This window comes from Vanacampus margaritifer, chromosome 1 (genome assembly GCF_051991255.1).
Source record: "Vanacampus margaritifer isolate UIUO_Vmar chromosome 1, RoL_Vmar_1.0, whole genome shotgun sequence".
Taxonomy (NCBI): Eukaryota; Metazoa; Chordata; class Actinopteri; order Syngnathiformes; family Syngnathidae; genus Vanacampus; species Vanacampus margaritifer.
The window spans coordinates 66966366-66980211 of NC_135432.1; the positions used below are offsets into that span (position 1 = coordinate 66966366).

The window sequence follows — 13846 nt, forward strand, 5'->3', positions numbered from 1 at the left end:
CGATGTAGCCAAGGTTATGGTTTCAAATTCAGGTTTATAGATCACATTTAGGTCAAATAACTGCTTTCAAATGAGGGTTTTAAGGCAGGGTTAAGGTTTTCAACAAGGGTTAGCATGTGGTTTTAAATCCGGCTTGAAAGATTAGATTTGGGTTTTAAGCCTGGGTTTATGGTATCAATCTTGGATTGCTATAAATCAATTCAAATGAGTTACTGAAACCAAGGATAAGGTTTCAAATTGGGATTTCAAGACTTCAAGGGTTATGTCTTCATCGCCCGGGTTCCGCTTTTCAACTCCGGGTTATCCCCGATATTGATGGCTTGCAGTCAATCACGCCAATGACGAGTGTGTCCTTCTGCCGTTTTCCCAGGACTGTCCGGCGTGTCGCTGGCCGAGGGCAGCTGGGACTGCCTGAGCGCGGGCGACGCCTGCTCCGGGGACGACGCGTGCAGCCCGCGCCTGCGCACCCTGCGCCAGTGCGTGGCCGGCGACGGCAGCGTCAAGCTGGGACCCGGCGCCCGCAACCAGTGCGAGAACGCCATGACGGCGCTCATGTCCACGCCGCTGCACGGCTGCCGGTGCAAGCGAGGCATGAAGAAGGAGAAGAACTGCCTCAGCATCTACTGGAGCCTGCAGCAGGCCGTCCTGCACGGTCAGAACGAAAGCCTTGCGGTCGTTATTTCGTTAACTCTTTGACTGCCAGACCTTTTCAGAAAAGGGATGCCGTGGGTGCCAGCCGATTTCAAGCATTTTGACTGATCTTTCAAGGTCCATAGAAAATTATGTGTTTGGACTATGGAAACACACATACTGACAAAACAAGATTGGACTCTCATCTTCCATCAGAAAAAAAAAAGTTTGTTTCTACCTTATTCCGTTTTTGAGTAATCAACAATAGAAAATGGTTAGTTTCACCTGTTTTGAAAAAAAAACGTCTTTTAACGTCTTTGGCACTCCTCCATAGGATTTTACGAAACGTTATTTAACGTTTTTGGCAGTCAAAGAGTTAACTCTTGGCAAACGGACGCCGCCGCTCACTTGCTGAGACGGCGCTCCTTCGTAGGGATGAACCATTTTGAAAAATTGTCTTTTGGCAAATTGCTTTCCTAAATGTTGCAATTTTATATTCGATTATTTTTTGACAAGCAATAAATTAATCTCATTTATGTATTTATTTATTTTAATTTTAAAAACAGTTGGGTCAAAAGCAACCCAATTATGGATCAAAAAATGCACCAATCCACTTTTCGCAATTTTTTGGACCCAATTAAAAGATCTTACCAAGATTTATGAGTTGTTTTACACTAAAAGTAAAATTTCTTGAGTCAAACTTGTCCCTTTTGACACATAGTTTGTTTATTTTTGACTATTCAAAATAAGGACACAGAAAAAAAAGGTTAGATTTAGGTCATTTTATTTGAACTATACTTAATCGTAATTAATCACATGATATCAATAGTTCACTCATGACTATGCGTTATAAATAAAATTGAGTTGAGTTGAGTAATTCATGAAATTCAAATGAGTGTAAACTCATTGAGGTCATTTTTCTGCCACTAGGCGGCAATAGCATTTCATGTTGGATGTTGGCGAAAGGAACAACACATTTGCTAGTACGCGGTTGCCCATTCATGTACGCACGAACCTCCTAACGAGTTCCTGTCGCGCAAGTTACATCACTCGTTACTTGTTGACGTGATTTATGTCACTTGTGTTGCTGTTTTGGTTAGCAACAGCAGTCCTCAATATCGCCATATGACGGATAACTGCACCCGACGACGACCCGACGACACGCGTGCCGTCTACACGCCATCCGGCACCAAATGGCATGCAGCCAATGGAGGCCGCTTCCTCCGGCGGCGGATTTTCAAGACGCTTAGATGAGAGCCTCAGGCGGCAAAACCCACCAAAGCCCCCCCAAACCGTCCCCCCGCCTTCCTCCGTCGCCACCCTCTCCATTAATGCGTAATTGTTTAGAGGTTTGCTGCTTTCCTCTCATTTATTTTATGCCATAAAACTTTAATTGTAGAAAAGCCCACTTTTAAAAAGCACGGATTAATCAATAATTGTTCATTTTCTGCTGACGGCGGAAGGAAATTTCCTCAAATGGCCGCGTCGCCGGCTTCCCGAGCCGAGGGTGGGCGGCGGCCTGCCGTTTTGTGTGCGTGTTGTTTTTTGTGTTTGGTTTTCTGTCTTTTAGTGAAGTTGAAGTAAAAAAAAAAAAAAAAAAGATGAAAAAAAAAAGCGATTGTTGCAGTGGAAATGGCAAAAAAGAGAAGGCGGAGGAGGACGAGGAGGCAGAGGTGCGATTATTCATTATGTTCCACCCACAGTCACGGCGCTCACATTTATCAAACATGCGCCGCCAGAGGAAATGACTCAACAGGATGCGTGAAATGCCCAAGATGACTTTGAAGGCGTGACAAACGACACGTTTGCACTTCAAGACACTCGCGCGCGACGCGCAGATTTTTTTTCACCGGCTCGGATATTAGCAGCGAGCTAAAGAGCCGCCGCCGCCGCCGCTAAAACTCGATCATGTCTGTGATGCAGATGAACGCGGTTGCTCATGTTCAACAACAGATACAAAATAATGTCGTTGCATAACTTGGAGGAAAAGATGACGTGTGAATTCAAAAACAAGCCAAAAGCAATGTTGAAGGATTTCCAGGAATTTCTGGCAAGTAGTTGCTGTGTCCTAAACGTGACAACAATCTACCATATTTTTTATTTTATTTTTTATTTGGGGGGGGGGGTGGATCTACCGTATTCTTTATGGCATGTCTGAAATGCAGGGTAGGAAGACCAAGGTTTTAATCTGGGTTAGGATTTTTAAAATGTGATTTGGAGCCATGTTTAGGGTTTTGCATTAGCGGCTCAACTCAATGTTGGCCTTTCAATCCAGGCTTGCGGTTCGAGATTTCAAGGCAGGTTTAGCATTTCAAATGAGTTTTAGGGGTGAAGATGAGATCCGGGTTTCAAATCAGTTCCAATCTAAGGGTTCGAAACCAAGGTTAGGTTACCTTTAAGCCTGAAGATGTCAAGTCAGGGTTAGTTTGAAGTGAGAGTTCAGGTTTGAATTTAGTGCTAGAAGACGAGGTTAGGGTTTCAAATTGGGGTTCCAAACCAAGATTAGGGTTTCAAATGAAGGATTGGGTTTCGAGATGTGTTTAGGGTTTTGCATTAGCGTTTCAAAAGTCAGTGTTTGGGTTTCAAACGAGTTCAGATCTCAACTTAGTGCCACAAAGCAGGGTTACGGTTTCAAATTCAGGATTTGGGTTTCAAACATGAGTTAGGGTTTCAAATCAGCATCCGAAACCAAGTGTAGGGTTCCGAATTAGGGTTTGAAACGAAGGGTTAACATGTTGAAATGAATGAATGGCGCTAAAGTAAGCTTTTAAGATAGAAGTGAGATTTCAAATGAGGGTTTGGCTCAAGGGTTGACTATTCAAGGGTAGGGTTTCAAACTCTGGTTCAGGGCTTCAAATTGGGGTTGGAAGGCCTGACAAGGCTTTCAAACCCGACTTATGACAAATGTCAGCCGTCTATTTTCATTTGTGCTGCGTTTGATTTCTTCCGCAATCTCTTGATGTTTTCCCCTTTGCGGACGCGTCTGCACTTAATAGTCGGCGCTTGCCGTCGTGTTGCCGTGGCGACGTGACCGACAGGCTTTTTTTTTTTTTTTTTTTTGTTGCAGGCCTGAGCCTGGTGGACGACTTCCCGTACGAGCCCGAGGAGAGCGGCTCCGACTACGTCCGCTTGGCCTCCATCGCTGCCGGTGAGTTTTTTTCAGTCATCATTTATTGGGGGGGGAAAAAAAAACAAAAAACACGCACACACACTCGGCAGGCAAGTGTGTGTGCGCGTTTGCGGCAGATGCAGGCCACACTCGCTGCCCCCCCGCAGGCTCAGATTAATTAATGCTTTACTCGAATGCACGTCCACGGAAGGAATGCCGAAAAGACGGACGCGGAGGATTTGTTTGCTCGTGATGAGCTCACATCAATATTTGGACACACACACACGCACACGCACACGCACACACACACACACACACACAACTCACATCGTTTTGCCTTTCAAGACTTTCAAGATGATTGGATTGAATTGATTTGCTTTAATTGGAGAGTATTGACATCCAAATCAGGTGGAGAAGCTGATACTTTTGATATAAAAAAAAAAAAAAGGCATTTAACACAATGAAAATTTTGGGGGGAATAAAAACAAGGAGGACTTGGTCAATGTCAGATTTATTTTATTTTGGTATTTAGCACTTTGCGATTTCTCTTGAAATGATAAATAAATAAATAATAAACAAATATAAATTATTATTATTATTATTATTATCATTATTATTGTTATTATTATCAGCAGTCTCCACGAGTGCCTGATAGTATCAGTGACGGACAAACAAAGCTTCACGAAGCTTCACGAAGCTTCATGAAGCACTTGCAGTATTTTTGGACTCCTCTAGATGTCGCTCTTAATTTAATTCAAGACGCACTTGCCTTTATTTTTAAACCAAGAGCACCGTCTAGAGGAGTCAAAAAAGTATCACAAGTGCTTCATGAAGCTTCGTCTTCCCATCGGGCCGATACCTTAAAATAATGCTGGTATCGGCCCGATACCGATGCCAGGTATCTGTACTCGCCAATTCCTACTTCAGTTCTCGAAGCACAAGAGCTCCCAGAAATCTGAGAATGTTGACTTTTCCGTCCTTTGAATTTGGCTCGACGATGAATCAATTATCACAAAAACAATCGATTGATTCGATGATCCACGGATGAATTGTGACACCTCCACTTTTTGACGGGATGCAGCAGCATGCGGCTGAAGGCTCACTCGATTCCTGTTCCCAAATGAGGGCACACGATCGTTTGCACTGCAAGGAATGTTGGAGAAACGAACTCGTGTTTTTGATGACAAGATCAAATTTGTGATGTTTGGTTTTCGGGTGACGCGTCGTCACTTTAGTGAAGACGGAGCAGAAAACGAGTTTTCCCGTCAACATCCGGCACTTCACTGATGGCAGCTTTTGCTAATTAGCCTAATGACGCGTTCAAAGCGTCTTTTGGTGCGGAACGGCGCTTAGCGACATTAGCATGTGTGATGAATTACGGTAAAGACGGAACGCTGACGGAAATCTGCTGAGGAGGCGACGCCTTGCTCGAGGGTCGCTAAATCGCGGCAGTCAACTTGACCAAATTGCAACGACGGTTATTTTCTTTTCTTTTTTTTTACCTTCATGTCCGACCTCTACTTGTCCGCCGGTCGTGGGCGATCCTGGCGAGCGGGAACGCCGAGCACAAAATCCCCCATTTTGGAAGAAAGACGCGATTACCGGCACATGATTTTGCGCGAGCTCACGAGTGAACGTGAGAGTGGAAATGAAAGCCGGCGAGACGAGACGGGATGTCGAGGAAAAGGCCAGCGGTGGCTCGTTGATGTGACATTTCTGGCTTCATGCAGGCCTGCTGTTATTATTCAACAGCTGCTTTCGATTGGAATCGAAAGCATAAATGAAGCTGCGGCTTCATCATCTGTCGGACGCGGAACCAGAAATTCTGGACGACGATGCGGCTGCAGAACTAGAGATAGAAGCTAAACTATATGAAATTGGAATGAAATCGTTAAACAACCTCATCCCGTTTTTATTGAGTCCATTTTTAGCCGACAAGGAAGCCAGCGTTTTAGTCCAAGAAACATGATTTTATTTGTCCAGTTTTAGTCAACAAAAACTGTCAACATTTTAGTCTAGCTTTTATCGGGACAATCATTTTAGCCCGGTATATTTTTTTTGTCAGCAGATAATGTTGAAATTTTTTCTCATCTTTTAAAGAAAAACAAGTTGACACCCAAGTGGCTACGTGCTCTGCGCTCGTAGCCAGCAATAGTTAGCGCTTGGATTAGCATTTTTAGTGCAACATTATAGCCATTGGTTTCCTCTTTTTTTTTTTTTTGTTTAACTGTTCACCGTGAATTCACCTCCTGTCTGTCCCAAGTGTTTGTGCAGATGTGAAAGGGGCGGGGGGGGGGGGGGGCACATTGTGTAACAGTGACAGATTAGCAGAGACAATATTTTACAAAATCATCAATTTTCAATTTTCGTTTTTGTTCATGAATTAAAATATCCATAGATTTTAGTCCAGTTTTTATGAAGTGAAGTACATTTTCATCTCGTTTTCGATTTATGCAACAATTGTTTATTAATGAGGATTTTATTTTAGTCTGGTCTAGTTTTAGTCTCATGAAAAATGTGTTGACAAAATAATTTTTTGTTGACGAAATGAACACCATATCTAAAAATGTGTTCCAGATTTGAGCAAGAATCATGGAAGTTGACGCACAAGATTTGCTTCCGCGGATCACAAAAATGATACGGCGGGGCCAGACGTGGCCCCCGCGCCTCGAGTTGCTAGACGGACTTTTGGGGATGAAATGAAAACCATCCAGTCGGACTTTTCCTTTCAAAGTTCCTCCCGACCGCAAGATTCTGTGGGAGGCTGAAACGGCAAAAACGGTGTCGCGGCAGCTTGGCGCTGATCCATTTGTGCCGTCTTTGCGCGGCGGTGGCCTCACTGAAGGAAGTTGCCGGCGTTGAAGAGGCGAGCCGCCGTCTGGTGTCCTCACTTTGTCAATCGACCCCCCCCCCCCCTCTGCCAAGTTGGGGGGGGAATCAGCGATGCCGCGCGTGGGGTTGTTAGCTGGCTCTCCAGGGTCCATCCATATTTGATGCGACAGCTCCGAGAGCGGCCCGGCGCACACCGGCGGAGGCGGCCGCGGGCGCTTTACAAACTAATGAGCGGCGCTATCTGCCATCATGGCCGGATTGACTACCAGGTCACTCGGGAGGGGGGGGCAGGGGGGGGGGTGTGATGGACCGGCTGCTATATATGTTTATATGAGCGCGCTGCGGCATTCTTAGCGGGTGGCGCCGGGCACGAAAGGGGGGGGGGGCACGGAGGCCAGTGCCGGGATGGGAAATGCTGAGGGTCGCTCGGGGTCAGGGAAGGAGATAACGTTGCTCAATATGATACCTGACATCTATTTGGAGAGATTGGAAAACAAAACATGCTTTGTTAGTTTTTTAACATACAAAAAGATGCTTAGCCTCAAAGCGCTTCGGGGTTTGGAAATGTGCTGGAATTGTTCGCATTTTTCAATGGCATTTTAATTAATTAATTAATTTTTTTTAAATTTTTGGGGTGTTCTTATTTGATGTACAAATATTTAATCCCTCAAGGGGAATATATTGTATTAAAAATTTATAATAATGCTACACTAGTTGGCTGCAGGTTGCAAAATACAGGCTGCAGGTTATTGTTTTTTTGTTTTTTTTTTGTTATCGGCAACAAATACCGATAACGTGATTTTCCACGGAAATTGGACGATCTGGATCGGTAGCCAATCAATCGGCGCGCCGCCACTTTTGTCATGCGATAATTTGAATAGTTGTAAAACGTTTGCTTTATTTTAAAATATAATTGATTGTACAAATCCAATATCTAAATAATAGCAAGCAAATAACGACGCCGCGCACGACGCTCCCGTTTTTTGTTCGTCTTTTTGACGCGCAGTAAAAGCAGCGACATTTTCTCTTGACATATTTGTTGACTTTTGAGGCGGACGTCAGCAGCTGACAAGATTCGACTTGCAACACATAATTTGCTACAGACGTGCCATTTTTGACACGGCTATTATCGGCCACGGCGCAGATGAGGCATGATGGGAGCCGGCGAGTAATTCCCGGGCCGAGAGCGACGGAAGAGACACTTTTCGCTCGGCAATAACCCGCAGAATGAAATATTCTGCCATTAGGAGTCGCTATGAAAAAAAAAAAAAAAGCAGTCGGTCTGAAAGGCGTCCAGCCGAGCGGCGCCGGCCGCGTGCAACATTGACGCGCTTTTCATCTTCTATTCATGACGATGATGTATAATCAACACGTTGGCTCCGTTTGAGCTCCGTTTGCATGCGGAAGGCGACGAGTGTCGCGTCAACAACATCTGCAGCCGCGCAAGTCATTGCTAAACATTGGCTGGGATTTGAGCCAGCGCTCGCCAGAGAGGAAAAAAAAAAACGTCCTCCCCGACGTTTCGCTTTCGAGCGGCCATTTGCGCCGGTCCTTCCAAAGAGGACAGATTTGGGGGAAGCATTGCAATCAAATTTGAAGCGCGGGCGCGAGGCAGATGGCCGACGCGAGTTTGGAGAAAAATGTGTGTTTTTGTTATTGTGTGGGGGGAAAAATGGCGGGGGAAATTTGAGGACTCGCCAGAGTCGCCGTCGCTTCACTTGCCAATTTCACAAAGTGCCGTGAAATTTGGTGGCTATGAAGAAGCTGTCATGCGTAGATTTGCCACCCAAAAAAATCTCAACAAAAAATGTCCAAAGACACCGAAAATTGGCCTTTGTGGTTTGTAGCAACCATTTTGGCCTGATGCCACCGTCGGGAAATCAACAAAAGCGACTTTCTTTTAGCAACATGAAATTCAGTTGGCATGTCAATCGTGATCCACAAAAAAAGTTGCAAGTGGACATTTTGGCTCAATAGCGCCTTCTAGAATGATTCTACCTCAAAAGCCAAATTCACATGTTTATCATGAATAGACCCACAAAAAATTGTCAAGAAGCCACGCCTCAAAAGATCTCGGAAGTCTTCTGTTTTTGGTTTGATGCGGCCATTTTGGCTCAGGGTCAGCCTCTAGAATTATTCTGCCCCAAAAGCAAATTTCACTTGAACTTTGGTAGGCATGTCTATCATGAATAGACCCACAAAAAAGTCTCAAGACAACATGCCCGAAAAGACACAGGAAATCGGCCATTTTGGTGTGAAGCACCCATTTTGGCCAATTATCAAACTCTAGAACTTAAAAAATAGCCCCCAAAGCCAATTTTCTCGAAAAACATTAGCTTTGGTAGACATGTGAGAAGACCCACAAAAAAAGTCCAAGTTGGCCGTTTTTGTTTGAAGTGGACTAATTTGCTCAATAGCACCCTCTAGAATTATTCTGCCCCAAAAATTAAATTCACTTGAAATTTGGTAGGCATGTTTATCATGAATAGACCCACCAAAAAATTCTCAAGAAGCCACGCCTCAAAAGATCTAGGAAGTCTTCTGTTTTTGGTTTGATGCGGCCATTTTGGCTCAGGATCAGCCTCTAGAATTATTCTGCCCCAAAAGCAAATTTCACTTGAACTTTGGTAGGCATGTCTATCATGAATAGACCCACAAAAAAGTCTCAAGACAACATGCCCGAAAAGACACAGGAAATCGGCCATTTTGGTGTGAAGCACCCATTTTGGCCAATTATCAAACTCTAGAACTTAAAAAATAGCCCCCAAAGCCAATTTTCTCGAAAAACATTAGCTTTGGTAGACATGTGAGAAGACCCACAAAAAAAGTCCAAGTTGGCCGTTTTTGTTTGAAGTGGACTAATTTGCTCAATAGCACCCTCTAGAATTATTCTGCCCCAAAAATTAAATTCACTTGAAATTTGGTAGGCATGTTTATCATGAATAGACCCACCAAAAAATTCTCAAGAAGCCACGCCTCAAAAGATCTAGGAAGTCTTCTGTTTTTGGTTTGATGCGGCCATTTTGGCTCAGGATCAGCCTCTAGAATTATTCTGCCCCAAAAGCAAATTTCACTTGAACTTTGGTAGGCATGTCTATCATGAATAGACCCACAAAAAAGTCTCAAGACACCATGCCCGAAAAGACACAGGAAATTGGCCATTTTGGTTTGAAGCACCCATTTTGGCCAACTATCAAACTCTAGAACTTAAAAAATAGCCCCCAAAGCCAATTTTCTCTAAAAACATTAGCTTTGGTAGACATGTGAGAAGACCCACAAAAAAAGTCCAAGTTGGCCATTTTAGTTTGAAGTGGACTAATTTGCTCAATAGCACCCTCTAGAATTATTCTGCCCCAAAAGCTAAATTCACTTGAAATTTGGTAGGCATGTTTATCATGAATAGACCCACCAAAAAAAGACACAGGAAGTCGTCTTGTTTTGGTTTGAACCGACCATTTTGAAAGCCAATTTTACTTAGCAACATGAAATTTGGTAAGCTTATCTATCAAGTGTAGACCGGACTACAAAATCATTCTCAAGACACCACGCCCCAAAAAACACAGGGAGTCGGCCATTTTGGTTTCAAGCACCAATTTTGGGTTTGTACAGCCCTCTAGAATTTTATAAAACAATCCAGCCATCAAAAACAGTTTACTCTAAGAACCATCCGTCCAACCAACCATACATACATCCCTCTATCCAGCCATACATACATCCGTCCAACCAACCATCCATGCGTCCATCCCTCCAACATCCACTCAACCATCCATCCGTCCAACCAACCATACATATATCCAGCCATCAATCCCTCTATCCAGTCATCCATCCACCCGTCCAACCAACCATCCATTCATCCAACCAACCATCCAACTATCCATCCCTCGAGTCATCCATCCATCCAACATCCACTCAACCATCCATCCGTCCAACCAACCATCCATCCCTCCAGTCATCCATCCATCCATCCCTCCCTCCCGCCAACATCCACTCAACCATCCATCAGTCCAACCAACCATCCATCCATCCATCCAACCCATCCATCCATGATCTGAACCGCTTCTCCTCATGCAGCAATTCTGCCTTCCAGAGTCGGAAGTGACGACAGTCAACCGCTGCCTGGACGCCGCCAAGGCCTGCAACATCGACGAGACGTGCCAAAAGCTGCGCACCGAGTACGTGTCGTCCTGCATCCAGCCGTCGGCCCGCTCGGGCCCGTGCAACCGGCCCAAGTGCAACAAGGCGCTGCGCAAGTTCTTCGACCGCGTGCCGCCCGACTACACGCACGAGCTCCTCTTCTGCCCGTGCACCGACACGGCGTGCGCCGAGCGCCGCCGGCAGACGGTGGTGCCGGCGTGCTCGTACGAGGACAAGGACAAGCCCGGCTGCCTGGCTCAGCTCAGGGTCTGCAAAGCCGACTACGTCTGCAGGTAGACACGGCCCAAAAAGAGTCTCAAAGAGCCGTGCCTGAAAAGTCTCAGGAAGTCCGACATTTTAGTTTGAAGCTAGATTTTCCCACATTATTAACCTGAATAACTAAAAAAAAAAACGATCAACCCTGTTGCATCGCTGTTGCAATTCTAAACGTACAGAATCCAAATGAGCTTTGACGATAGCAGGACTAAAAGCTTGGATTTACCTATTAAGGCCTGAAATATGGATGGAAAGAAATCTAATAAATCTTTTAGGCTCGGATCAAAACCTTCCCGCAGACGGTCGCAAACTCACAGTGGAGGAAAAAGTCTGCTTGGATTTAATCAATCAGCCGTGTTGATCCATTCAAATTTAGCTTTCATTAACATGACTTAATTAGCCGCACGTTGTCGTCGCTGTCGTCGTCGCCGGGGATCGCGACTCCGGAGCGCCGAGCCAGACGGCGCCAGGAAAGTTAAATCACAATTACAAAGGTTATGTGAACTCGGTCTCATTTTCAGCGGTAATCACGCTACAGGAAAAAAAAAAAAAAAATCACGCTACATGCTAATATTACAAATACAATTCATCACGTTGTCGCTCACAACCCTGAAGCCAATTTGGATTAGTTAACATGAAATTGAACTAAATACAATTTACTATAGAGGACCAAAACTGCCAAAATTTAAAATAAATGACTAAATAAATTAATAAATGACTAAAAGTGAAAACAAAAACAGATATAAAAAAATATAATTCCCCCCCAAAAAAAAAATCTTTTATATTTATTTTTGGGGATTTAATTTTCGAATTATGTATTTTTTTATGTATGTTTTTATTTTCACTTTTAGTCATTTATTTATTTATTTTTAATTTGGGCAGTTTTGGTCCTCCATAGTAAATGACCAACAACCATGATTGTACAACGATGATGAAGATTTATGTCGACTTCCAGTGAAACGCTTTAGGAGAGATGATGATGATGATGATGATGATGATGATGATGAAGAAGTGACTTGTCGGCGCCGTCCTTGTCTCAGGTCCCGCTGGGCTCAGTTCCAGTACGACTGCCAGCCCTGGCATCAGAGCTCCAGCGGCTGCAAGCAGGAGAACCAGGCGGCGTGTCTGCTGGCGTACACCGGCCTCATCGGTAAGACAGACGGACGAATGCAAAGGGTTCGGACGGACGGACGGAGTGCTCATTAGCCAGGCAGGGTTGCCGCTCATTACAGCAATTGACAATTGAAAGCTCGCTGACACACTTGGCACCAAAGTAAGTCATGCAAATTCGACAACACCGGCTCGTCAATCCAATTTGAACCGCTAACCCGACTTGAACCGCTAACCCCGACTTGAACCGCTAAACCCGACTTGAACCGCTAACCCCGACTTGAACCGCTAACCCGACTTGAACCGCTAACCCGACTTGAACCGCTAACCCCGACTTGAACCGCTAACCCGACTTGAACCGCTAACCCCGACTTGAACCGCTAACTTCGACTTGAACCGCCAACCCCGACTTGAACCGCCAACCCCGACTTGAACCGCTAACTTCGACTTGAACCGCTAACCCGACTTGAACCGCTAACCCCGACTTGAACTGCTAACTTCGACTTGAACCGCTAACTTCGACTTGAACCGCTAACCCCGACTTGGACCGCCAACTTCGACTTGAACCGCCAACCCCGACTTGAACCGCTAACTTCGACTTGAACCGTCAACCCCGACTTGAACCGCTAACTTCGACTTGAACCGCTAACCCTGACTTGAACCGCTAACTTCAACTTGAACCGCTAACTTCGACTTGAACCGCCAACCCCGACTTGAACCGCTAACTTCGACTTGAACCGCTAACCCCGACTTGAACCGCTAACTTCGACTTGAACCGCCAACCCCGACTTGAACTGCTAACTCCGACTTGAACCGCTAACTTCGACTTGAACCGCTAACCCCGACTTGAACCGCTAACCCTGACTTGAACCGCTAACTTCGACTTGAACCGCTAACTTTGACTTGAACCGCTAACCCCGACTTGAACCGCCAACCCCGACTTGAACCGCTAACCCCGACTTGAACCGCTAACTTCGACTTGAACCGCTAACTTCGACTTGAACCGCTAACCCCGACTTGAACCGCCAACCCCGACTTGAACCGCTAACCCCGACTTGAACCGCTAACTTCGACTTGAACCGCTAACTTCGACTTGAACCGCTAACCCCGACTTGAACCGCCAACCCCGACTTGAACCGGTAACTTCGACTTGAACTGCTAACCCCGACTTGAACCGCTAACCCCGACTTGAACCGCCAACCCCGACTTGAACCGCCAACCCCGACTTGAACCGCCAACCCCGACTTGAACCGGTAACTTCGACTTGAACCGCTAACCCCGACTTGAACCGCTAACCCGACTTGAACCGCTAACCCCGACTTGAACCGCTAAACCGACTTGAACCGCTAACCCCGACTTGAACCGCTAACCCCGACTTGAACCGCTAACTTCGACTTGAACCGCTAACCCCGACTTGAACCGCTAACCCCGACTTGAACTGCTAACCCCGACTTGAACCGGTAACTTCGACTTGAACCGCTAACCCCGACTTGAACCGCTAACCCCGACTTGAACCGGTAACTTCGACTTGAACTGCTAACCCCGACTTGAACCGCTAACCCCGACTTGAACCGCCAACCCCGACTTGAACCGGTAACCCCGACTTGAACCGCCAACCCCGACTTGAACCGGTAACCCCGACTTGAACCGCCAACCCCGACTTGAACCGGTAACCCTTGTTTGAAGCCTCAACCCTGACTTCAAAAAGAAGTCAAGCATAGGCGCATGTTTACAAGCGTGCCACGAGGCCCTTTT

The 13846-nt window shown here is 45.6% G+C and overlaps 1 protein-coding gene across 2 annotated transcripts in view; it reads left to right on the top strand.

Moving 5' to 3' along the window:
- Nucleotides 1-13846, top strand: part of gfra4a (GDNF family receptor alpha 4a) — a 127352-nt gene that overhangs the window by 105924 nt on the left and 7582 nt on the right. For both annotated transcript variants that reach the window (XM_077563592.1, XM_077563582.1), the window contains 4 exons: nucleotides 371-652; nucleotides 3698-3778; nucleotides 10659-10998; nucleotides 12022-12131. In XM_077563592.1, coding sequence (XP_077419718.1) covers nucleotides 371-652; nucleotides 3698-3778; nucleotides 10659-10998; nucleotides 12022-12131 — 813 coding nt within the window. The remainder of the gene's footprint in view (nucleotides 1-370; nucleotides 653-3697; nucleotides 3779-10658; nucleotides 10999-12021; nucleotides 12132-13846) is intronic.